This window comes from Lissotriton helveticus, chromosome 4_2 (assembly GCF_964261635.1).
Source record: "Lissotriton helveticus chromosome 4_2, aLisHel1.1, whole genome shotgun sequence".
In the NCBI taxonomy this organism is placed as follows: domain Eukaryota; kingdom Metazoa; phylum Chordata; class Amphibia; order Caudata; family Salamandridae; genus Lissotriton; species Lissotriton helveticus.
The window spans coordinates 143,357,402-143,384,327 of record NC_136064.1 but is presented as its reverse complement, the minus strand read 5'-3'; the positions used below and the strand labels follow the sequence as shown (position 1 = coordinate 143,384,327).

Here is a 26,926-nt window from a genome sequence, read left to right as displayed (position 1 = left end):
GAGAGGCCCTGGTCCCGAGAGAAGTCCCGCCACTCCCAGTAACCCCAGCAGTCGACCCGGTGCCCGCACCGGATGGGGGATTGCCAATCCCTGTGATTATCACACCGCTAGATGAGGGGCAGGTACCCCCGGAACTGGCAATGCACCAAGCTGCAGTGTTGCCTTGGCTGAAGAAGGGAGCGGGGGGATCCGCGGGTGCGGAAGATCCAGCTGAAGAGGCCAGGCAGATTATCGACCATCTCAAGCGGGCGAGGGGCTCTGGGGAAGGGAACATGCCTTCTATCCCTCTGCAGGTGGCGAACCCGGCGATCGAGAACAAGAATAAGGCGACGGACACAACCGGGGGTACGACGGAAAATGGTAAGAGGTCACTCCCAATAATGGGGGAGGGCGCTGTGCCATCAAGGAGGGAAAGCTTGGCGCAACCTGTTCCGATGGCTACTAAAGAAATGGTGTAGGCCAACAAATATATCAATATGTTTACATTATTGACGGACAACCGAGAGTTAGAGTATGCCAAAACCCAGAAAGAATGGTTACACCCAAGTGAATGGAGGGCCAAAATGGCGGAATTCAGGGTGGAGGAATCCATGATGAATTGGATTAGGGCTTTTTCTGTGTTTGTGGCGATTATGGGTGAGCGAACACCAGACTTGTTGGGTGACCTTGCGTGCTACCAGAGCAGGATCACAGGCTTCCATGAGAAATATGGAGGGGACGCATGGAAGGGGTACGATGTGTCGTTTCGAAAAGCGAAAGAGTTTAATGAGTCATTGACTTGGGATTGTTTGGACACTGTATCTTGGCATGCGCAGTTCACGCCGGGCTCGGCAGCAGGAACAACGGCTAGTGCGAATGGTTTCAGGGCTTTTCAGCAGAAACAACCGCAGCCCTTTCGAGCGGCCCAAGGGGGAGAATCTCAATCGAGATCGGACTGGAATGGGAACAAACGAGGGGTATGTTGGGGTTTTAACAAGGGAACAAGTAGTAAGCCGCAGGGAACGTGCAAGTTCAGGCATGCCTGCGCAGGTTGTGGTAACACCTCCCACCCCGAAACTAGCTGCCGATCAAGAGGCAATGTTACAGGGGGAAAAGGGGGTACCAAGCAGGATTGACACGGTGGTTCGGATGACTAAGCAATCACCCGTGGAGATTTTGGCTATGACCCCCTGGCTGAGCAAATACCCTAATCGTGTCCCCGCCGGGATCCTGCGGAATGGCTTCTCGTACGGCTTCAGGATCCCAGCGGGGGATTTTCGGGGGACCCCCTCATGCAGGAACCAACTGTCCGTTACGCACAACCCGGCTGTGGTTGCCACAAAAATAGCAAAAGAGGTTCGCTTGGGGCGGGTTGCGGGACCGTTTGATGAGGTACCAGTTGCCAATTTTGTGTGCTCCCCATTGGGAATAGTTCCAAAGAAGGAGCCGGGCGAGTACAGGCTCATACATAATCTGTCTGCGCCGAGGGGGGCTTCCGTGAATGAAGCAATCGATGCAGGTATTTGCAGTGTGAGGTATGCATCGTTCGATGACGCAGTGGTCATGTTGAATCGCCTAGGGCCCGGGGCACTGTTAGCAAAATCGGACATTGAATCCGCATTTAGATTACTGCCGGTTCATCCCGGGGATCAACATTTGTTGGGTTTTGCAGTCCAGGGGCGGTACTACATGGATATGTGCATGCCGATGGGTTGTTCAATTTCCTGTGCTTACTTTGAAATGTTTAGCTGGTTTCTGGAGTGGGCATTTGCAGAGGACTCAGGGCACCAACATGTGATGCATTACCTCGATGATTTCCTGTTTCTTGGCCCAGCGGGGTCTCGGGAGTGTGCACGGGCATTGCAGGACTTTTGCGTGCTCATGCAGGGTTTCGCGGTGCGGTTGGCACCTGGTAAGATAGTAGGGCCGACTACCTCTCTGGAGTTTCTGGGTATCGAACTAGACTCCGTGGAGGGTTGCTTCCGGCTGCCTGGGGAAAAAATCACCAAATTCAGGGCCTCCCTGCTGCAGTGTCTTAAAAACGACAAGGTGACACTGCATCAACTACAGCAGACAGTGGGACAGCTGAACTTTGCGCTGAGGGTTATACCGATGGCTCGCCCTTTCTCACGATCCATTGCTCAAGCCATGGTTGGCCTCAAGGAAGGGCACCATCGCAAGAGACTGTCGGCCGAGGTTCGACAGGACATGCTCATTTGGCTGGCATTCCTGGCGGATTTCAATGGCCGGGTAGTCTGGAGCAAAGCCCCGGCCTCATCAGCTGAGTTAGGGGTATGGACCGACTCTGCGGGCAGTGTGGGGTTCGGCGCGATCCTGGGTAATCGATGGTCGGCCCAGAAGTGGCCGGCATTGTGGGCAGCAAGTGGTTTGACGAGCAACATTGGTTTCCTGGAGTTATTCCCAATCTGGGTAGCATTGTCGGCCTGGCCGGAGGAATTCCGAAACCGCTCGGTGATATTTTGGTCTGATAACATGACGGTGGTAGAATGTATTAACCAACAGGCAGCACGCTGCAAATGGATATTGCGATTGCTGAAGGAAATTGTGTTGGAATGCTTGAAGCTAAATGTACAATTCAGGGCAAAACATGTGCCGGGAGTATTGAATAACGCAGCTGATGCGCTTTCTCGTTTTAAAATGCAGGCATTCAGGGATTGTTTACCCTTAGCAGAGCTAGTGGCAGCGCCATTTCCCGAAGCACTATGGCAAGTCGGCGCTCCGAACTTCTTTGGCAGCCAGCCTAGTGCCCAAGACAAGGAAAGCTTACGAAGGGGCGTTTCGCTCGTACTGTGCCTTTTTGGGCCCTGCATGGGAGCTGAGATGGGGTCAGGAGGGGTCCTTTACCCAATTTTTAGTGGCACTCCATGAGGAGGGCCGGTCGGCGGCAACCGCCAGTCGGTATAAAGCCGCCATATCGTTTATGGCACAGCTCCATGGGATAGGGGATCCAACGGACTCCTTTTTTAGTCAGAAAGGCGCTGCGCGGCTGGCGGCGCATAGAGGGGCGCAAAAAGGACACCAAGCACCCGATAGGATTTGACAGATTGACCGCCTTGCTGGCGAAGCTAGAGGAGACATGCTCCTCTCCTAGTGAGGTTGTCCTGTTCCGGGCAGCATTTGGACTGGCATTCTATGGGGCCCTGCGGGTAGGCGAACTAGTGGCTGCCAACAAAAGGGATACCGATGGGGGTCTGCGTAAGGAACACACGCAAGTGAGAGGGGATTCCCTGCTCGTCACGATTGCCAGGTCAAAGACAGACCAGGAGGCCCAGGGGAGTAGCATTGTGTTACAACGTGCTCCGGGTAGTCCCTGTTGTCCAGTAATGCACGTCGAGGCCTACCTACGACAGAGGGGGTCGACGTGGGGGGGCCTTGCTGCGGCATGCTGATGGTACCCCGTTAACAAAGTTTCAGTTCCAAAGGGTGCTGGCAATCACGATTGCAGCTGCGGGCTTGAACCCGGGTGATTTTGGAACTCATTCATTCAGGATAGGGGCCGCTACAGAAGCGACGGCCGGGGGTCTGCAGGCAGACAATGTTAAACAGTTGGGGCGATGGTCTTCAAACTGTTTCAAACGTTATGTGCGGTTGCACATGTTGTAAATTTTGTGGAGATGTGCACTCACGCTTGTTGTCTTTTGTTTGGATTACAGTTTCACGAGCCTGTGACGCAGGGCGGAAATTGGGATCGGCCCAGTATCAGCTAACCACCACGTCAGGAGCAAGGAATGGACGACGAGTGGTCTGGGTCGTGGGCCACTCATACGTGAGACAGGCCGCGTACCTATTCAGGGCAGGTGATGCGATCCACACATCTGAGGAATATGGTTTCAGGGTGTCCTTCCATGGGAAAGGCGGTTTGTGTATTGACCAACTACAAGGTTGTGTTGAAGAATTGTTAAGGTGGCACAGGTCACCGCCATCAGTAGTCATAGTGCACATTGGGGGCAATGACTTGGTGAGATTGGGCAGACGGGCTTTAATCAAACACATACTTTCTGCAGTCAGCTGGTTAGCAAAGACACTCCCGGGGTGCACAATAGCCTGGTCACACATGATTCCGAGGAGGGTATGGAGGGGGGGGGGGTGATCCACGACAGCATTGAACCATTCGGTAAAAAGGGTTAACAATAAAATTGAGAAATTGTTTCGATCTAGCCACCTTCAGAGTATATCTCACGGGTGCATCTGGGGGGACCGTTGTTATTCAGACGATGGGGTACACCTGTCCAAGGTGGGGAACGGCATATTGATAGGAGACATTTTAGCATGGCTAGTGGGATTAAGGAGACATGACCTATAGGAGTTTTTTGGGGGGCCAGATAGTCGGTCAACTATCTGGCCTGTGGCGGTAAGGTCATGATCGGTGAGCAGTGATTTCAAGGTCCCTCATGGGGGCGCCACCCATGATGGATGGGAGCGCCCGGGGGGAGGCGGCCATTGGCCCCTCCCACGGGGGGGCAGCACCCAGTATGGATGGGATCGCCCAGGGGGAGACGGCCAGAGGCCCATCCCTAGGGGGAGACGGCCATAGGCCCATCCCAAGGGGAGACGGCTAGATGCCCCTCCCAGGCACTTCCCGGGGGCCGGATATCCGCTACGGCGGTAGAGAGTGCGGGGAAAGGGGGGGAGTCCACGCTGTCCTTCTTACGGTTACCCCGCACAGGAACTCGGACGACCTTAAGATGGCGCCGAGTGGAAGGGGGCCCCCATGACAAGGGAAGTTACGGTTGGCTACGAGGGTAAAGTCCTCTGCGCATGCGCCACTATCACGAGAGGGCGAGAATTTGGTGAGAGGGATCTGACACCGGTTAAGACCTTGCCGTTGGCCCTTAACGATAAGATGTACAAAATTCGTATGCAATGCATGTTGTCATGATGTTAGACTCGGTTAGGAAAATCTTTGTATTAGAGATTTGTTAAGGTTAGCCTGGATACCTGTCTTCATCAAGTGTAATGAAAGTTGAATTTTGTACATGATAAATTAAATGAATTTTAATTTCAAGTTTTAAATTTTGTTTCATATTTTAATAAATACGGCCGGGGGGGTCGTGAGGCCCTCCCCTGCCTTCCAATAAGTCAAACTGTGTCTGTCTCCTACCATTGGGATTGGTGGTGGAAGGGGTGGCGGGCATCCCGGACCATACTTGTCCATCCTATGTCCTGAAGTCTTGACAGGAATCCCTGGTGGATTGGAGAGTGGTAAGTTATATCTTTTAATGTGTCACCAAACACAAATCTCCTGTTTGCATTGACGTTAGCCATGTTTTTGGAATAGAAACCTAAACATAGCAGTAACATGTTCTATTGTTTGTTTGTTTGAATGTATTGAGTTGTAAATAAGAAACAGCTTTCAATATCCATCAAAATTGACAGGATGTTATGGAGCTTGTAATTGTTTATACTCCAAATAACATATATGTCGCCCATATTAAATGTCTGTTTTGTTACTACTGCAGATTTAAAGAAGGCATGTTGAAAGGAACAATGCTGCAGGTGTTATAAATATTGAGTTAAAAATGCTACAACTACCATGATGCCTTGTTTCTGTGTAGGGAAAATATTCCCATTTAATTTAGCTCACTCTCCCCTTTTTCAACAAATGTTGCCGTATGTTAAAGTGTCATTCATTCATCAATCTTTATTTAATGCTCTCTTTTGAAAATAGTTTGTGGTATTTTTAGAATCATGTCATGTGGATGAATTGAGGCCATTTGTAGGAAGGATTTCAAATGCTGCAGTATAATACTAAGTGTCCATTCAAGCTCATTGTGCATGCTGTTGTAAATGACATTCTGGCTCTGTGAATCGCTTAATTAAGGAGTCTTTCAAATACATGATCATTTCTGAATGCAAATGTTATTCTCCCGAGAGCCAGGCTCGGAAGCAGAGCTGAAATGCATTGGGAGAGATATATTTTTGCTGGCTATATATTGTTTAATAAAGCACTTGAACTCCTCGGAATTTGGCTTCAAAGCTTTTCTTTGCCAGAGAAGTGTTGTGCTGAGGAAAAAGGGGGTCCCAAAATGCGTTTTCTCCATGTTAATTTCCATAGGAACATTTGTTGCAGCTACAGACTGAACTGCTGAACGGAATTAAACCAAATTTTGAAGAGAGGTAGCTCTTGGTCCAGAGTGCACTCTTTGCTTTAAATGGTGTAAATCTGTTACATAGTACCTGAGAAATAAAAAAATAGCAATATCTGGTGACCGCAGTGGATCCACAAACCCTCCCCATCACAAGCTTTTCTCTGACTAGCTGCCAACACTTCAAACCAAGAAGTGTTGGCAGCCATCTTGGGACTCAGTAAAACTAAGTTACAATAAAATAGTAAAATAAAGATAAAAACAAGAAAAGGGGGCAAGGTAAAAACACCCACACCCCTTAGACCTGGTCAGGGGTTCTCACAGGGACCCCAAGGCCCAAAAAAAAACATTAAAAAAAAATAATCGTCCAGAGTCACGCTGGGTGCACGAATCTGGTAGAACATTGTTTTTTTTAAAAGAAAGTGCAGGCTCCCGTGCTTTGTTTTCCTTAAGCCCTTGGGTGGGCCAGGTCCATGGGGCAATCCAAATGTATGTAGCGGGCCCTGTGGGAGACTCCACAGCCCCAGGGAGCCCCACCACCCCAGGGCTTTGCTCATAATATGTGGGGGCACGTGTCTCGTTGCAGCCCCGGGAACTGCCACCTCCCCGGGGCTTTTTTAGAAAAAATGCATGGGGGGCTCCTGGCCTTGAACCACTGTCAGCAATCCAGCTGTGTGGGGTTTACTGGAGGTACCTGGTGGGCTAGTTGGCCCCCAGGAACTGTTAGGATACAAGTGGACTTAATCCGCCACCCAAGATTGCAGAGTGGTGGAGAAAGGGGTCGTGGCCTGTGTTCCACCTGTCAGCAATCCCACTATCTGGGGCATACTGGAGGTATCAGGTAGACGTGTTGGCTCCTAAGGACCCCCAGCAGTGAAGGAAACTTTAATCTTCATCCAAGAGAGCGATGAGGAGTGCTTTTACAGACTGGTGGTCAAAGGGGGCGTGGCCTGCTACAAGTACTTACCAATGCTGTTGTGTAGAACTTGCTGAAGGCAATAAGAGGGGTAGTTGGCCCCCGAGGTTGTCCTTGGGGGCCTAATACCCCTTCTGTTACCTCCAGTAAGTACCACACAGTGAGATTGCTAAGAGGTCTGCAGAGGCCACCCCCGTTCTCCGCCTCTCTGCCAATGCAGCTCCTGGCACAATAGGGGTTAGGGGATGAATTCCAATTTACTTCTGTGGGACTTTGGGGGCCAAGAAGCCCTCCTGGTACCTCCTGTAAGTCCTACACAGCAGAAATCCTGAGTACTGGTTGGAGGCCCAGCACCCTTTCTCCACCACTCTGCAAACATGATACCAGTAAAGAAGCATTTGTAATGTAATGGGCCTTGCATTTGTAGGAATTACAGCTATTGACATTGTAAATGTTAAACATTTTACTTATATATTTTGGAGTGGAGTGGATGTACATTTTGTGTAGTGGTATTAGGTGGTATGTTGGGTAGTGAAATTATGTGGATAGAAAGTATCTGATTTTTAGTGTATAGGAATTATGTAGAGTGGGATTTTGTGTTATGGGGAGTAATTATGTGGTATGGTAGTCTGTGTTGTGGAGTGGTAACCTCAGGTTTAGTCTTCATTGTTTCCATAGAAGCTCAACTATGAACTTAGTGAGAAAAAATGAAGAAATCACTGAGGAGCCCTTCTGTACCTAGTCAGAGGTATGAGCAAGGCCACTGGAATTATGTGACTGTTTGGCTACACCGACTTTCGCACAATTATACATGTCCTGCATTTGCCACATAATCCACCATCTGCTGAATAAACTGCAGATTTATTTAAAAAAAAGCCTTGTTTCTAGCTCAAACGGCTCAAACATTACTAAAAATGCAGTGACAAGTGATACAGCGTGGTGGAAGGTCCTTTGCAAACCTAGAATGGTCAACTCTTACTTATTGCTAAATGTGGGTGTTATAATGGTACAAGCCACTCTTGCTTCTTTCTGTACCTCACTTCCTTCAATGTGCACCCCTCTTGCCTCTTCCTTCACCTCTTGTGCCTCATTTTGCACCCGTCTTCCTCTTTCTGCACCCCTCCTGCCTCTTTCTACACCTCTGTTCCTTCTTTCTGCACTTCTTTTGTTTCTTTCTGCACCTCCCTTGCTTCTTTCTTCAACTTTTCTGCCTCCTTCTCTACTTCTTGTCCCCCTTTCTGCATCTCTGTTGCTTCTTTCTGTTTTTGTCTTTTTTGCAGAGTTTAATATAGCGCAAACTTGACCCAAATCCGAATCGGGTATCAGAGCGCTTTACATAGCACCAGTTACATTACATGAGGACACACATTCATTTTTGTTATGCACGGGGAGATTAAGTGCTTTGCCCATAATCACAGGATGTTTTAGCATCATTACCGAGACTTGGACCCAGTTCCCCAGGTCTGAGGTCGAGCGTCCCAGCCGTTAGGCTATCTCCTTTCCCTTTCTCCACCCCTCTCTAACTTTTTGCTGTACCCCTCGTGACTTTTTCACAATCCTCTTACCACACCCCTTTTGCCTCTTTCTGCACCTCTGTTCCTTCTTTTTGCACTTCTCTTGCTTTTTTATGTACCCTTCGTGCCTCTTTCACAACCCTCTTGCCTCTTTCTGTATCTCACACTTCTTCTGCTCCCCTCTTCTCTCTTTCCACAACTCTGTTCCTTCTTTCTGTATCTTCTTCTATTTCTTTATGCAGCTCTCTTTCTTCTTTCTGTACTCCTTGCCTCTTTCTCCATCTTTCCACCCTCTTTCTGCACCTCTATTCTTTCTTTCAGCACTTCTTTTGTTTCTTTCTGCACATCTCTTGTTTCTTTTTGCAACCCACATGCCTCTTTCTGCATCCCTCTACCCTTTTTTAGCATCCCTCTTGCCTCTTTATGCTACTCTGTTGCTTCTTCCTGCACTCCTCTTGCTTGTTTCACGCTCCTCTTTCTTGCACTCCTCTTGTCACTTTCTGCATCTCTCTATTCTTTCTTTCTGAACTTCTTTTGGTCATTTTTGCATCTCCTGCTTCTTTCTGCACCCCATTGCTTCTCTCTGCACCTGTGTTCCTTCTTTCTGCACTTCTTTTGTTTCTTTCTGCAGCTTACCTGCTTCTTTGTGCACCCCTTGCCTCTTTCTCCACTTCTTTGCCCTCATTCTTCACCCTTTTTACCTCTTTCTGAACTTCTGTTGCTTCTTTCTGTATTACTCTTGCTTCTTTCTGCACCTCTTTGCTTTTACTGCACCACGTTTGCTTCTTTCTACCACACTCTTCCCTCTTTCTTTAACCCATCCTGCCTCTTTCTATACCTCTGTTCCTTATTTCTGAACTTCATTTGTTTCTGTCTGCAACTATCTTACTTCTTTCTAAATCCCACTTGCCTCTTTCTCCGCCCCACTTCCCCCTTTCTGCATGTCTGTTGCTTCTTTCTGAACTTATCTTGCTTATTTCTGCATCTCTTGCTTCTTTCTGCACCACTTGTGCCTCTTTCTGCACCCCTCTTCCCTCTTTCTGCACTCCCCTTGTCTCTTTCTGCACCTCTGTTGCTTCTCTCTGTGTTTCTTTTGTTTCTTACTGCAGCTCTCTTGTTCCTCTTCTTTCTATGCCCCTTGTACCTCTTACCTCTTTCTGCACCCCTCTTGCCTCTTTATGCACATCTGTTCCTTCTTTCTGCACATCTTCTGTTTTTTTCTGCAGCTCACTTGCTTCTTTCTGCAGCCCCTTGCGTCCTTCTCCATCCTTCTTTTTGAATCCATGTTGCCTCCGTCTGCATCTCTTTTACTTCTTTCTGCACTTGTTGTGTTTCTTTCTGCACATCTATTGCTTTTTTCTATACTTCTCTCGCCTCTTTCTGTACTCAAATGGAATGTGAAAGATGTCAAGTTTAAAGGTCTGCGTGCTCTTGTGACTGAGGTCTACTTGTATTTGTATTCTCACAATTGTCATGCATCTGAAGATGGTAGCTTAAAAAGTGGGTAGCTACTTCTATAGGTGGTTAAATGTTCTAATATCCGCTCTGTCACTCAGTTGTACAAGCAGACATGTCTTATGTATATAGGTGTTATAGAGCCCCTCAAATAGTCACATGCCCTGTATTATGAGCAGAAAGAAATCCATACACCGTCTTGTACACATATTTACAGAGTAGGCTGTTTGTAACACAGGTATTTAAGTATTTCTATGTTTATTTTTATGCAACATGTCACTCAGTAAAAGCAGAGACACACAATCATACCTTCACAAACTTGGTCAGACTTACAACAGTAATATGCTTAGAATTGCTGTTTTATATTTGGTAGGTATGCCTAACATTCTAAGCAGTCAATTAATAGCGAACCTTCAAGAGAAAAGTAAGGTTTAAGACATCTGGAGAGATCGTTTAGTGATTATGCTACTTTGTATGAGTCTGTTGTAAGGTAAAGTCAAAGTAGGCCTATTTCTGCACCCCTGTTGTTTTTTTTCTGCATTCCACTTGCATCTTTCCGCACCTATCTTCGTCTTTCTGCACTTCTGCTGCCTCTTTTTGCATTTCTCTTGCTTCTTTCTGTACCACTCTTGCATCTTTCTGCAGCCCTCTTGCCTCTTTTTGTACTTCTCCTACCTCTTTCTGCACATCTTCTCTACTTTCTGCACCTTCCTTCTTTCTGCACCTCTCTTGCTTCTTTCTTCTGCACCCCTGTCCCTCTTTCTGTACCTCTCATGCCTCTTTGTTGCACTTCTTTTGCCTCTTTATGAACCTCCCTTGCATCTTTCTAGTTTCTTTCTGCACACGCTTTGCCTCTTTCTTCACACTTGTTGCTTCATTCTACAGTTCTCTTGCATTTTTTTTCACAAATCTTGCTTTTTTCTGCACCCCTCTTCACTCTTTGGCACTCTTCTTCCCTCTTTTTGCACCTCTTTTCCCTGTTTCTGTACCTCTCTTGCCTCTTTCTGCACTTCTCCTGCCTTTTTCTACATTTCTGTTTCTTCTTTCTGCAGTTCTCTTGCCTCGTTCAATACGTCTCTAGTACTTTCACCACCTCTGTTACATCTTTCTACACTTCTACACTTCTCCTGCTTCTTTCTGCACCTCTATTGATTCTTTCTACACCCCTTTGGACTTTTTCTGCACCCATCTTGCCTCTTTCTGCATCTCATTTCCACTTTCTGCACCTCACTTCTTTCTGCAACTCTCGCTTATTTCTGCACCTCTCTTGCTCCTTTCTTCTGCGTTTCATTTGCCTCTTTATGCGCCTCTCTTGCCTCCTTCTACACCTCCGTTGCTCTAGACTCTTTCTGGACCCTGGTTACCTCTTTCTGCACCTCTGTTGCTTCTTTCTGACTTCTGTTGATTCTTCCTGTACTACTCTTGCTTCTTTCTGTACCTCTCCTGCTTCTTTCTGCACTTCTCCTGCTTCTTTCTGCACTTCTTTTACCTCTTTCTGCACATTGTTTCCTCTTTCTGCACCTTTCATCCTCTTTCTGCACCTCTTCTGCCTCTCGCTGTACCTTTCTGCACTTCTCTTGCCTTTTTCTGCACTTTTCCCGCAACTATCTTCCCCTCTATTGCTTCTTTCTGTACTTTTATTATTTCTTTCTTCACCCATCTTGCCTCTTTATGCACCTCTCTTGCTTCTTTCTGTACCCCTCGTTCGTCTTTGTGCACCACTCTTGCCTCTCTATGTACCTCTCTTGCCTGTTTCTACACTTCTATTGCCTATTTCTGCAACTCTGTTGGTTCTTTGTGAACTTCTCTTGCTTGTTTCTGACCTCTGTTTCCTCTTTCTGTACTTCTCTCACCTGTTTCTGCCCTTTTATATCCTCTTGCTGCAACTCTGTTACTTCTGTGTGCACGCATTTTGCTTGTTTCTGCACCTCTTTTGCCTGTTTCTGCACCTCTCTTTTAGGTTTCTGCAGTTCTTTTGCCTCTTTCTGTACCTCTGTTGCTTCTTTCTGTATTTCTGTTGGTTCTTTCTGTACTTCTCTTGCTTCTTTCTGTGCCTCTCATGCTTCTTTCTGCACCTCTATTGTCTCTTTCTGTACCCCTCTTTCTTCACCTTTCTTCATACTTTCTGCTGTTCTCTTGCATCTTTCTGCACCTCTCTTACTTCTTTATGCAAATTTTTTGCCTCTTTCTACACTTCTCTTGTCTCTTTTTGCAACTCTGTTGCTTCTTTATTACTTCTTTTCCCTCTTTCTGTAAATCTCTTGCCTCTTTCTGTTCCTTTTTTCCTCTTTCTGCACTTTCCATCCGCTTTCTGCACCTCTTCTGCCTCTCTCGGTACCTCTCGTGCCTCTTTCTGCACTTCACATGCCTTTTCTTCACTTTTCCTGCAACTGTTTTCCCCTCTATGCTTCTTTCTGCACTTGTATTGCGTCTTTCTGCAACTCTCTTGCCTCTTTATGTACCTCTGCTGCTTCTTTCTGCAGTTCTGTTGTTCCTTTAAGCACCTCTCTTGTTTCTTTCTGTACCCCTCTTTCCTCTCTTGCCTCTCTATGTACCTCTCTTGTCTCTTTCTGCACTTCCATTGCCTCTTTCTGCAACTCTGTTGCTTCTTTGTGGACTTCTATTGCTTCTTTCTGGACCTCTGTTGCCTGTTTCTGCACCTCTCCCATCAGTTTCTGCACTTTTCTAGCCTCTTTCTGCAACTCTGTTACTTCTTTGTGCACTTATCTTGCTTGTTTCTGCACCTCTCTTGCCTGTTTCTGCACCTCATTTTTAGTTGTGTGCAGTTCTCTTGCCTCTTTCTGTTCCTCCATTGCTTCTTTCTGTACTTCTGTTGGTTCTATTTGTACTTCTCTTGCTTTTTTCTGAACCTCTCTTGCTTCATTTTGCGTGCCTCTTGCCTCTTTCTGCACCCCTCTTTCTTCACCACTCTTCACACTTTCGGCTGTTCTCGTGCCTCTTTGTGCCCCTCTCTTGCTTCTTTATGCACTTTTTTGTCTCTTTCAGCACCTCTCTTGCCGCTTTCTGCAGTTCAGTTGCTTCTTTCAGCACTTCTCTTCCCTCTTTCCGAACATCTCTCGCCTCTTTCTGCACATCTTTTCCCCGTTCTGCATCGTTCTTCTTCTTTTTGCACCTCTCCTGCCGCTTTCTGTACCTCACTTGCCTCTTTCTGCACTTCTCTTGGCTTTTACTGCACTTTTCTTGTGACATTCTTCACCTTAGTTACTTTCTTCTGTACTTTTCTTCTCCGGGGCACAAAAAATGTAAAATGGGGGCCCCTGAACCCCAGGGACCACCACCTCAACGGGACTATTTTCAGGAAGGGAGGCCCAGGAGACCTCGATGGCCCTGGGGACTGCCACCCACCAGGGCCGGCTCCTGCATTGTCCTGGGGTGCCCATCCCCGGGACACTGCTGTTTGCTAAGGCCAAGGAGGGAGCCATGCGGCTCCCGCCCTGTCATAGCAAACTTGCTTTGGATTATGGAAGCGAGAGCAGGGAAACCTGCTGTCTCTTCCAAAATCCTATTGCTTTTCCACACGGGGAGGTGCATATTACAAGCTCCCATTCTGGAAAAGTAATGACGGCTCCTGCAGGAGCTGGGAGCCAGTAGGAGTTGTGGGGGCATTGTCTCCCATCCATGGTCCCTAACTATGAGGTGGTGTCCCCAGGGTGAAGTGTTATTATGTATGACCAATGGAAATGCGTTTTTCAATTTGAAAATCTGTGGGAAGCAATGTGGTTTGTTGCTTATGTGTATTTGTATGGCAGAATACAGGGAAATCTTGCCATTACTGGTTTTACCTTGGAGAGTGTGGTGATCTATATTCTCTGTGTGTAAAAGAAAACCCTGTCTGAGTGTGTGAGATTCAACAGATTTATTTAAAAGGTGAGTTATATATTTTTAAGGTTTATTTTAAATAGATTTGACATTATTCTAAAACTGTGTTGTTTGAAATATGTTATTAAATGTAGTGATGTGTATGGGGATTAGTTTTATTGTACTTGAAGTTTGTTTAAAACAGTTTGTACAGTAATATATATATTTTAAGGCTGTTCAATTATAGTGATCTGTGCTGTATGAAAGATGATCATATAAGGTGTTAATTATTACGTTTCTGTCATTAGTGTGTACAGAAGGTAAAGTTAAATTATGGCAAATAATTAAAGATAGAATGGTGAAATAAGGTGATATTAAATAGGTTTCTTTTTGTAGTCTAATCAAATGTATAATTGAATGATGCCACATAATTTTAGATACTAAGTTGAAATATGTGGTTTTTAAAATGATCATTAAATGTGTTGTTAATTGCTCTTCTTTCTTAAGTCTGTTGTGAGGCATAGTTTAATGAGGTTGCATATTGTAGATTGAATTTTCAAGATGTAACTCAGAAATAAACTACCATATATTACCCTTTGTGGCATGTTGTACTTATCTACTTAACTAGATAGTATGTAACGACTCATGTATGTGTTCAGATGGTATTTATATAGTTGTATGTATATTTACTGAATTATTGAGAGGTGCCAGACTGATTACAGGAGTGCAAAGGTAGTGAATCTGTGGTTTTATAAGTACATGAGAAATGATTTACTGATTCTATATTGTGCAATCACCCAGTTAGTATGCACGCACTACCCATGCATTCTTGCAATGACTCATTCACTATCTATTCAGTCAGCTAACTACCTACACAGTACTGATTCACTCCTCCAAATACCCAGGTAGTACCCATGCAGTCCATCAATCACATTGTCGCTCTCTGTGCACTCCTCTAATCATCCAGCCAGCACCATGTCCTTATCTAATCACTGCGCCAAAACCCTAGCACTTATAAACTCAGCCTGCTGTCAACTTGCAGCTCCCTAAGTATCCAGTCACTATCCATGTACTTGTACAATGACTCAGAAATTAAGACATGCAGTGCTACAATGCAATTTGCACTATCCATGCAGTCCTCTAACCACCTACACACTACTGATTCACTCCTCCAACTACCCAGGTAGTACCCATGCCGTTCAGCAATCACACTGTCACTCTCTGTGCACTCCACTAATCAACCAGTCAGTACCATGTCCTTATCTAATCACTGTGCCAAACCCCAAGCAGCATGCTGTCAACTTGCAGCACACAAAGTATACACTCACTATCCATGCACTCACATTGTAGTACTCTAATCATCCAGTCAGTACCCATGTACTCATGGAATCTAGGCATACAGTGTTGCAATCATATGTGGACTATCTATGCAGTCTTCTAACCACCTACTCACTGGTAATTCAGTCCTCCAATTACCCAGATAGTACCCATGCAGCCCAGCAATCATACTGTGACTCCCTGTGCACTCCTCCAATCACTCAGCCAGTACCATGTAGTAATCCAATCAGTCTGCCAATACTCAATCACTTATAAATTCACCATGCACTTACATTGCAGTACTCTAATCATCCAGTCATTACTCATGTACTCATGCAATTACCCAGGCAATTATTCCTGCACTTTGACATTCCTTTGACTTCTATCTATACAGTTTACTAATCTCCCTGTTACTACTAATGCACTCTTTCAGTTACTCAGCCAGTCCCATATACTTATCCTATCACTCTGCCAAAACAGAAGCACTTATAAAATGACCATGCACTCTCCTTGCACTTTTGTAATCATCCAGTCAGTACCCATGTACTCCTATAATAACCAGCACTAACATATGTAGACCTACTTACCTATACATTTCTCATGCATTCCAGCCATCTACCTCTCACTACCCATGCACTCTTAGAATCAATCATGCTCTACACATGTACTCTAGCAATCACCCAGATGTTAGCATGCAGTTATTTCTCTTTTTTATCCAAATAAGGTAGTTCTGAAGAGAACTGTTTTTTTCTTCTTTTTGTGTTTAATTTTTTTTGTTTCTTGAACAATTTTGAGATTTCTGTGTGTTTTTTCCAAAACAAAAAAAACAAACAGACAAAACTTTAAACTTTTGGAATTAAAATGTCATTCCAACTAATTTTTTTTTTTTTTTAAGCAGCAATGATTTCTGACTGCTGAACATACAGTGTCAACTGATTGCTGCCCACAGCATAAAATGGCATTGCATTTTATACAATGCTGCTTCAGGATTGCAAATTCTGTGCGAATATCTGGACCATGAGATGAAGAGTTTGAGCAAAATAGTATTTAACAATAGTATAAGTTTACTAAAAGTAGAAATATGTTATGTTTACAAATAGTTTACATGATCTCTTGTTCTGATATGTACATTAAAGTTATATACATATAGTTTTAAAGCATCTAAATTATTTTTTTACGGTAGTCGCGTACCATTTGTTTTAGCCGCAACATGTTGAGGACTTTTACTGTAATGATTTAAAATTATTGTACAGTTAATAATAAAGCAAAGAGTCTTTTCATTGTGTTGCTGTCATGTGTGTTAAATAAATACTCTACACTTTGCCTCTCTACATGAGCCTGACTACTCCATGCCAAGCTATCAGAGGATGAACACAGGTTATCTGTTAGGGTGTATCAAGCTTAGCCTGACTAGAGAAGTGGTCCTTGCTTGCCAACTAGAGACCCCATTCCCAAAATTGGTGATCAGTTGTGAGGATAGAAATTGTATTTTGGGCAAAATGTGGAAAATGATTATTTATCGTACAGTTATGTCCCATCATACACCCTCTTCAGTCACGTCCCCGAGCCCATCTTGCTAAAAACACGAACACACGAGCACGAACCGATCACGCGCTGATCATGCGCCTCACGAAGTTGCACACGCACTCACCTTCCCCAAAAAGGTCAAAATTACACCCTTATGTTCAGGGCGATTCCGAGATCCAGTTTCCTCAGTTAAACCGTACATTTCTGTGGTCAAGCCAACGCCGAGAACAAGACCCCCCATCTGTAACCATTTCCCTATAATCAGACCTATTCCGAGAAATAGCCCCCGTTCTGTTAAACCACGACAACCAATTCCGAGAAGAAGAGTCCCGAATGCTGAAACACGACAAACAGATATCCTGTCACGACTCTCTCTCTCTCTTATCTAAGGAACCAGCCTAGCGTTATTTCTTCACACCTTTGCCTCTCTTGTGCTTCCTCATTCTGAACCATGACTCAGCCTTATTTCTTCTACCATGTGGCCCCTTTTCACGAGGTTGCCTCCTTTTATGGTCATGACTTCGGTTTTATTGCCACATATGATCCGGGCCTACATGACTTCTGTTCTATTTCAACATACGATCCGGGCATGCATTGAAGGGAAGCTCCTTCCTCTTTTTCTGTTGTATATACTGTATGTTCTGAGAATAAAGTTAGAGACTCTTCCGATCCTCCTCAGGTGACGGAGCTCTCCCTTAACTCGAGTTACTGAATAAAGACCCTGAATTCGAACCACCATGGACTCTGCTCTTCATACTTGAACTTATTGATTTTGTCTAGAAATTCCGATCAAGGTAAATTACTAAAATATTTACCACAAATAGCATATGGTAAATCATTGTTCACTAAAACTCAATACTAAGACCAATTTATACCCTTTCCAAGTATCCCAAGTTGGATTTTTGATTTTTTGCTTAACCATGTCTCTCTCTGGAGAAGCAGCACTTGCTGTAAATGATTTTGAGCTGGCCAAGTTAGAATGCTAAACTGTGGTTCAGCTTAAGAAGTTTTGGAAGTAGTTTCAAGTATTAACCACCGAAGGTGGAACTTGAGAAAACTGTGACAACCTGGGCAGAGGTGCACACTACAGGGGCTAATATTCCAGAGAAGGAACAAGAGATTGAGGAGGATATAGGACTTCCTGTGGAGGAGGCCAATTAGTTGCCAGAAGCTGTGGTTTTTCAACTCAGGGTCTCATCAAAGATCCTGATCCCAGCGGAGCTAGAGGACCGGAGAAAGAAAGAATACTCAAGTTAGAGCTTTCCAAATTTGAGCTGTAACAAACACTTGCCAAACTAATATTGGAGAATGAACAAGCTCTTGAGGAAAGCAGGATGGCTTTTGAGGAGAAGAAGAAGTCCCATGAGCTGAGCCTTAGAGAGCTGGACACCAGAGCACTTCAGTGGGAGTCCAGCGGTAATTGCAGCCGCATATTTATATCTATGGTACCTGCTACCCAATGACCTTGAGCCCAGTTATATGGATAAGTTAGTTGAAGCTTATGAAGTGGTTCTAAAAGTCTACCAGGTCCCAGGGGAGTGTTGAGGTGGCGGGCTATGGAGGTACATGCCTGCAATGGGGAGGGACACATTCCTTACACTAGAGGTGAGGGGCCTCACATGCTACATTGCAATGAAGGCTATCTTCGTCAGTAAGATTGGACTGCCCCTGAGAAATGTAGCCAGCAGTTCAGGGGCAGCCTCAAATGTTCATCACAGACCTGGGTGGATGTCTTGGATAATGCTAACAAGGCACTTTCCCAATGTATTATCCCTCTGCAAACATGGTGTTATGAATATACATGCATCATGTCATACGATCAACTATACATTCAGATGTGATGTTGCTATTCTTGTGCAAAGAGGTCTGACACCCTTGGGCCAGATACATTCCTTATAAAAGTGCTAAATAAATACACACATAAAAATATAAGTAAATAAATAAAAATGAACTTCAACTCAGTGTCAAAGCTCTGTGGTCGGTTCATGCACAGCATGTGTTCCATATGATCCATCAATGCCAAGTGCCAAGTCAGGTCCGAACTTATTTTGAGAGCTTCTGTTCGGGAACGGCTTTGAATTTATGTTCCAATTTCAACTCTTTGATGTCCTCTTTGGCCAGGTCACTGCTGGTGCACAGGTGCACTCCTCCAGATTCCAAATGTATTACATCTAATATTTGGGGATAGTGACAGTAGTTTTAAATATTGCAACACAGCAGCAGCTCACTAACAGTACTGTAAATAATCTCTGTGACACCCTCTCATTTCTTATATGTGAGGTCCTGTTTTGATCCAAATAACTTTTTTTAGGGATGTTGCACGAAACATAAACACAACAGTTCTCTCCAAAATGTTTGTAATAGAATCTCACACATCACCCACATTGAAAATAAGTTTAAGGAAAACAGTATTTAAAACAATATGATTACAAATATTCAAGGTCACTGGGGCAAGACTCTGCAGAATATAGCTGGCTCTCTCAGGGGCCCCTTGAACGTCTGGGATGTTGGCCCCGAGGCCACTTTGCTCATGCCTTAAAACGTCTCTGTGCCAAGCTAAGCTTTCTTATCAGTTCTTTGGTACCTTGTCCAGAATAAATGAAATTCATGGTACTCCTTATACTGTATGAGTGATGGGAAAACAAACCGGGTGCTGTTTCATAATGATTTAATCATTTATTCCACTGACTCCAAAGTGGCTACAGTGGTCACTGAACTCCCTGGAGTAAGGCGGAGGAGCTCCAGGAGGAGAGGGCATTTTAAAAATGTTTCAGAAGGACTCTGGTAAATCATTCCATAGATATGACAGTCTGACAGAGAGTAATATTACCAATTTGGCCCTGTTTGAGACACTAAAATGCAGTCATTGGTCTTGTGCTTTTCCAAACATGACCACGTCCCACTTCTAGTAGCACAAGTGATGTATCCCCATCAGAGTCACAGGGTACTTACCTGTCTTATTTGAAATCTCACCAGCAGAGCAGGGCACACAGTCAAAGCAGCAGTCAGGCCATCCTTTCCTCGCAGACTGTCTGAACCCAGGGAGGCAGCTCTCGCTGCAGAAGGAACTGGGAGCCTGGGGGGAAAACAGATACAGAGTGAGAAATGAAAACTACACCTTTTGAGATAAAAAATAAATCACACAGAGGGACTTATGGCTTGGTGCTAAATAAGGATACCATAGAGTGCTGAACCATGCCATACCAAAGCATATCATACTATTGCATACCACACCATAGCTATCAAAACCATACTGAAGCCCGCTGTCAACACATATTAAAGGGGCTTACACTCAAAGGAAACTTGAGTCAATGGATGGGAACATCCTGGAATATGCTACTTTAGAAAGCTTGGGAATGCAAAGTTGGGTGTTCAAAACATAGGACCTAAGGCCATTATAAACTGTCAGGTCTAAAGACTTAGAACCTCTATAACAAGCATGGACTGAAGAAAGGAAATAAAGAGGCAATGTCAGTGTCACTGTGAGAGTTGCTTTCAGGCTTTCCGCCATTCTGTAGAACAACCTGTGTCAGGGCTTTATTTGAGTCGATTGGTGCTGGTGCACATCCCGGGACCAGCCGTATTTTTCCTCACCAGATTTTAACCCAGAACACCAGAGAGAAAAACAAAAAAGGGGGAATGAAGGAGGAAGAGAAATAGAGTAAAAGAATGACAAAGGGAAAAATCAGGGGTTCAGAGGGACACACAGGAGTGAGTTTTAGGGATGGGGAGTGTCTGGTCATGGATGAAAGATATATGACTGGGACTGAAGACTATGCAGCCTTGGTATTTAAAAAAGTTTAACCTGGCACTTATTATTTTACAAATTAAGCACTGGTGCATGCCATCATCACACTAATACATGAGAAATTCATGCAATTCAGTAACATTACATTTTGAGACTTCAAATCTCTTAGGGCTGCATCTATTCTGATCAGCATACATTAAACATCTGGATACCCTTGAAAGACTACCTTTGATGTGTGCTCTGCAGGAGTCCCTTGATAACTCCCTGCTGCTGTAGGATGCAATAAACAAAAACACTTGGCCCGACAGGCTCTATTTGAACTAATACCCCGCCCAGTTTTGTGAATTACTAGGTCGGACAACTTTAGTTAAACAAATTCATGCTTTATATAGAATATTTTTGAAAAACTCGTCTTTTGTCATCAAGGAAAACACAATAAGTGACATATATATACCGTTTTACAAAGTGAAGCATAAATGAACCAATTCTGTGGCAAACATCACAAAACAATGATTACATACACAACTGAAACATGCCTCTTACTAAATCGGTTATGAGGCACCAGTCCTTGATAAAAATGAAACTGACAAGTGGACACACTGTTTATAAATCAAGCCTCCTTGTCAACACCAACCTAAGACATAAAATTGCATTCATTGAGGGTGCTACGTATAGGGGTTTTGAAAGGTAGGGTATGTACAAACATATATAATCTTGTCCCTATGTAGCCCCTTCTAATCTTTGTCTAATCTTGGGTGGCGGGTTGTCAACGTGTTTCGATCCCAATATGATTTGGAGGGATCTCCTCAGGACATGGACTGGGGGTTATTGTCGCTGTGAAGCAAAAATAATAGTGAAGTGTAAGTGTGAGGACTCCCTTGTAGGGAACTAACAGACTCCGACAATTTGTTTTTTTTTTTTACCTTTTTTAGCCCGTAGGGGTCGTAAACTGTAATGATTCGCCCGTACGTCTTCTGTGAATGTAAAAAAACACAGAGAGGTCTATTGTAGTTACTCAGTGGCAAGCTATGCTCTAAGGTGTGACCCCTTTTAAAAGCAGGAATTCCTACCTGTATTCTTTAAGAGGGCTGGTACAGACGAACAGTGGTGGGTGCAGGGTCTTTGCTCGAGTCTTCGGTATGCCTAAAATCTAGAAGTAACACGGACCTATTACCATTTGCCAAACAAGGCATTAATGTGCCTATTCAAAAACGTTCTCGTTACACCGGCCGGCAGCTGTTAGAAAATGTCTACCTTCACGAGATTCGAATCTCGCTTGATCCGTAAATTGTGTCAGGCGGCAGCCGCCGCACTCGGATTGCAACTGTAATGAAAAAGGGCGTAAGGTTAGGGGTCCCCCTGGGTGAACTGATTCGAAGACACACTCGAAAACGGTGTTTTTTGGGATCTTACTTGAAAAAAGTTGCTTCCACATTTACTGCTCTGCATCCATCATCTCGCCAAGGGTGACACGTGATGGCTCGAGAGGCGTGTCTAAGCCTATTTAAAGGTGCTCAAATTGCAATGTAGTTTGGGAATTGTAGTGCGAAACGTAGTTGCTTTGTTACAGAGGGGGTCAGAGCGGGGCACACGCTAGGTAGCTTGCACTGTCAACAATTAAAATGACATTGTAAGTGGGGGTTTAGAATTCTTCGTATTTACAAATATATACAACAAGTCAGACGAGCAGCACGTTTGAACAGCAGATAATGGTTGCATAAAAAATGAGGGCGGACCGAGATCTCACAGGTTGCTCAATTCATTTAAATCGTTCAGTCCTGTCATTGCCGTATCGAATTTAAGAATTAGATAGGCTTCTTTATGTGACAATCGAGTGTCCGGATCGCCACCTGCTACTACTGCATTCTTGATGACCGAGAGAATTGTCCATTTCAAATCATTCACTGAATGCTTTTTTTGCAAGAAGTGTGATACCAACGGTGCCGTGAGTACCTTGTTGTTAATTCTCGAGCGATGCTGGATGATGCGTTGGCGCACCTCTTGTGTGGTTTTTCCGATGTACACCTTATTGCAGGGACAGACAATTGCATACACTGCGTATCTTGTTTTGCAGTTGGTGAAGTCATTGAGGAATTGCTCAAGGACTCAGGATTTTGAAACACATGGTCATGCCCTGGTTCAGAAGCTCACAGAAAGAGGCTATCCACGTAAGCTCCTTAAACAGTCAATGAAGAGGGCCAGATGGACGCCAAGAGAACATTTGCTGCAAAAGAAAGAGAAAACACCCACGGAACGCATGGTATGCGTATCAACGTTCGGGCCGCACACACATCCAGTACCTCTCCCCACAGCACACTCACCTACAGACCCCCTGGACCTCACGCCTTGTTTGCTGCAACCATTGCTGACCTCATCGCACTCCATGCCGTTGCCTCCATGGACTACATACTCATCTGAGACCTGAAATTCCACCTTGACAACCCCACTGACCCCCAACTCCACCACTCTAATGGACAACCTCTCCAACATCAGCATGAAACAGCTCGTCACCACGCCCATCCATAAGGCAGGACACACCTTCGACCCCATCTTCGCAGGAGGCAACAAAATTCACTTCAGCCATACCATGCAACGCCCCTGGACGGACCACCACAGCATACACCTCCTTGTCAATAAACCCACACCACCCAAACCTGCAGCACACCCTCCACAAAGAAACTGGAGCAAAATCACAGATGAACAACTCAACCACACCGTCAACCGTGATGCCCCCACCTCCTTGACTGACGGCAACCTCGCAGCCAAAGAACTCCAAATATGGATCTCCAACTTCGCAGAGGAAGTGCACCCCTACGTAACACCAACAGACAGCATCCCAGAAAAACCACATGGTTCACCTCCTACCACCAAGAATCCAAACAGACCTGTAGACTTCTCGAGAAAAACTGGAGAAACAGCAAAACCCTGAAGATCACACCACCTACAAGACAGCCATGACAGAATACCACAAAAGCATCAGATCCACCAAAAGAACCTTCATCCGGAACAAGATCTTCACCAACTCAAACAACTCAAAGAACTCTTCAACATCATCCAGGAATTCACCAAGCCCCCCAGCAAATCACAGACATCACCCCCTCCCAGGCCCTCTGCGACAAGCTCGGATCTCTCTTCCATCTGAAAATCAAGGGCCTCTATGACCACTTCAATTACCAAACACTGGACACAATAGCTACCATCCTCCCCAGCAATGCCAACGGATACAGCATCTCCTCCTCCTGTACCCCAGCCACCACCGAGGACATCACCTCAAAAATTTAAAGCATCCACTTAAGGATTCATGTATGCAATATAGTCTTTTAACAAGCCTCTCTCAAATGTCCATACTGAGCTTTTCCTCTCCACCCCCCTGAAGTTACCAGTTAATACTAAAGAAATGTGATCTGAGAACAGTCTAGGCAACTTTTCTATTGTGTTAGCACCTTTTTCCATCACAAAATCAAGAGCATCTACGACAACTTCAACGAAGACAACCAACACACTGAACCCTCACCAACCACCCCCGACACCCGGAAACCATCGATTGATGACTGGACAGCCCTCACCACCGAAGACACACTGAAGACAATGAAGTCAATCCACTCAGGGGCCCCAATGGACCCCTGCTCCCACCACATCTTCAACAGAGCCGCCGACACCATCGCACCCATGCTCCGCCACACCATCAACCGCTCCCTGGCGACTGCCTCGTTCCCCGACGACTGGAAACACGCCGAGGTGAACCCCCTCCTAAAGAAACCCTCAGCGGACCCCACCGACCTCAAAAACTACAGACCCATCTCCCTGCTCCCGTTCCCAGCTAAAGTCATCGAGAAAGCCATCAACAGCCAACTCGCCACATTCATTGAAGAACACAACATCCTCGACTCCTCCCAATCCGGCTTCAGAAAAAACCACAGTACGGAAACCACCCTCCTCGCCGCAACAGACGACATCCGCACTCTACTGGACAAAGGAGAAACAGTAGCCCTCATCCTCCTCGACCTATCAGCGGCGTTCGACACAGTCTCCCACCGCACCCTAATACGCAGACTCTATGACGCAGGAATCCTGGACAAGGCCCTCAACTGGATATGCTCCTTCCTCTCCGGCAGGACGCAGCGGGTCTGACTCCCCCCTTTCCTCTCGGACCCCACACCTACCACATGCGGAGTCCCCCAGGGCTCCTCCCTCAGTCCGACGCTCTTCAACGTCTACATGGCTCCACTTGCCCCCATCGTCAGAACCTACGGACTCAACATCGTGTCATACGCAGACGACACCCAGCTCATCCTCTCCCTATCCAACGAGCCCAACACCGCCAGACGCAACTTTCGAGAAGGCATGGAAGCCGTCGCCAAATGGATGAAAAACAGCTGCCTACAACTAAACACCAACAAAACAGAAGTACTCATCATGGGCCCAAACCCCGACGCCTGGAGCGACACCTGGTGGCCCACCGCCCTCGGAAACCCGCCAACCCCCACAGACCACGCACGCAACCTGGGAATCATCCTGGACTCCGAGCGCAAAATGGACCGCCAGATCAACTCTGTCTCATCTTCCTGCTTCCACACCCTCCGCCTCCTTCGTAAGACCTTCAAAAGGATCCTCCTCGAACACCAAAAGACAGTCACTCACGCCCTGGTCACCAGCAGACTCGACTACGGCAACACGCTCTACGCCGAAATAAACAAAAACCTCATCCGCAAGCTACAGAACATCCAGAACGCCGCAAGACTGGTCCTCAACCTGCCAAAACACTGCCACATCACCCAGCACCTGCGCACACTCCACTGGCTCCCCGTCGAGGCGAGAATCACCTTTAAGATAATCACCCACGCACACAAGGCCCTCCACGGCACCGGACCAGCATACCTGAACAGCCGACTCAAATTCCACGCACCCCAAAGGACCCTACGATCAGCCCAGCTCTCCTACGCCGTGGTCCCCCTCACCAGAAAGACCAGATCGGGAGGCCGCTCCTTCTCCTTCCTCGCTGCCAAAGCATGGAACGCCCTTCCGCTCCACCTCAGACAGACAACATCGCTCCCCATCTGTGAGTGAGAAACCCCCTTAAAATCCAGTGATCCTATTGGGTCCTTCTGCAACAGTTTGCGCAGCTGCCCTTGGTGTGCTAACACCCAGGTCTGGAAAGTGCTTATGGGAGTGTGTTGTGGATCAGTTTCACTCATAATGATATTTTTAATAGCAAATTCAGTTTCAGCTAATAATGACAAACTGCCTGGTAGAGGTGCAAGCTTTTCGTTACCTGCCTGTTTAGGTGCTCTGTCTCCTCTCAGTCTCTCATTCTGTGACCCCCCCTGCTTGATCTATGTCCTGCCGGGTAGGCCGCGCTGCTGCTCCTGCTGTTCTTCCTGTTCCTGGATCCGCTCTTCAATCTTCTCAACTGGCAGGGATTGTACTGGCCCATCTGCTACTGAGGGTTGCAGCTACAAGGTTGAGACTGGAGGAATCTGCTCCATCACTCTCCCTTTCCATTTCCGCTGAGACTGGCAAAACACCAGAATGAATCATGGACCCTTCGGTTGCCACCGCACCACTGGTGAACACTTCCACAATGAGCGGCTGCTTCCCCGGTCTTCGGGTTCAGCTGTCAGAGTGCCCCTCTAAGACCCGCTCCTTGGCAGGCTTCGGGTCAGCCTCCTCCACTCTCCCATCTGCATTACTGCGCAGGTATCCATGGCCTGCGCTGCCCCTCCAGGATCTCCCACAGCATCCTTTGGTGCTCTGATCACTGTTGGGGCCATGTCCGCTGCCTGCAGTAGTCTCCAGCGGGTCCAGATTGCTAGAAATGTGGCGCCTCTAACGAGAGGCGCCACATGCTGCTCCAGCCAACAAAGCCCTCACCACAAAGCTGGGACACCGGTCCATCTCCTGATAAGGAGGATCCATTCTTCGCATTTGCGTGCTTATCCCAATCTAGGAGTTAATTTTATTATTTTCACTTATGCTTCTTTTAGTCTTTTAGTCCATTCAAGAGGGGATTTCCATGAGGCTGGGAGCAGGACAGAGGGCATCGAATTTCCTCTGATCAGTCAGCCGCCATCTTGCCCCGCCACACTAATCTTATGCTATGTTATGTTACCTTATGTAATGCTATGAAATATTCTGTTATGATATGCTACGAAATGGTATGGTATGTTATGTTATGGTATGTTATGTTTATGTAATGTTATTTTATGTAATGTTATGTTATCTTATGTTATAATATATCATCTGATTCTATGTTATGCTGTGCTATGCTATCGTATGCTATGTTATGTCATGTTATGCTATGCTATGTTATGCTATGTTATGTTAAATTATGCTATGGTATGTTAGGTAATGGTATTTTATGTTAGATTATGGTATGTTATGTTATGTTATGTTATGTTATGTAATGTTATGTTAAGCTACACTATGTAAATATGTTATGGTATATTATGTTATGCTATGCTAAGAAATGTACTGTTATGTTATGTTATGTTATTATGTTATGCTATGATATGCTATGCTATGTCATGGTATGGTATTCTATAAT

The 26,926-nt window shown here is 45.7% G+C and overlaps 1 protein-coding gene across 1 annotated transcript in view; it reads right to left on the bottom strand.

Moving 5' to 3' along the window:
- Positions 1–26,926, bottom strand: part of LOC144751988 (vomeronasal type-2 receptor 116-like) — a 55,465-nt gene that overhangs the window by 15,236 nt on the left and 13,303 nt on the right. The window contains exons 4-5 of the mRNA XM_078639946.1: positions 21,306–21,356; positions 19,587–19,710 (exon numbers count right to left, since the gene is read on the bottom strand). Coding sequence (XP_078496072.1) covers positions 19,587–19,710; positions 21,306–21,356 — 175 coding nt within the window. The remainder of the gene's footprint in view (positions 1–19,586; positions 19,711–21,305; positions 21,357–26,926) is intronic.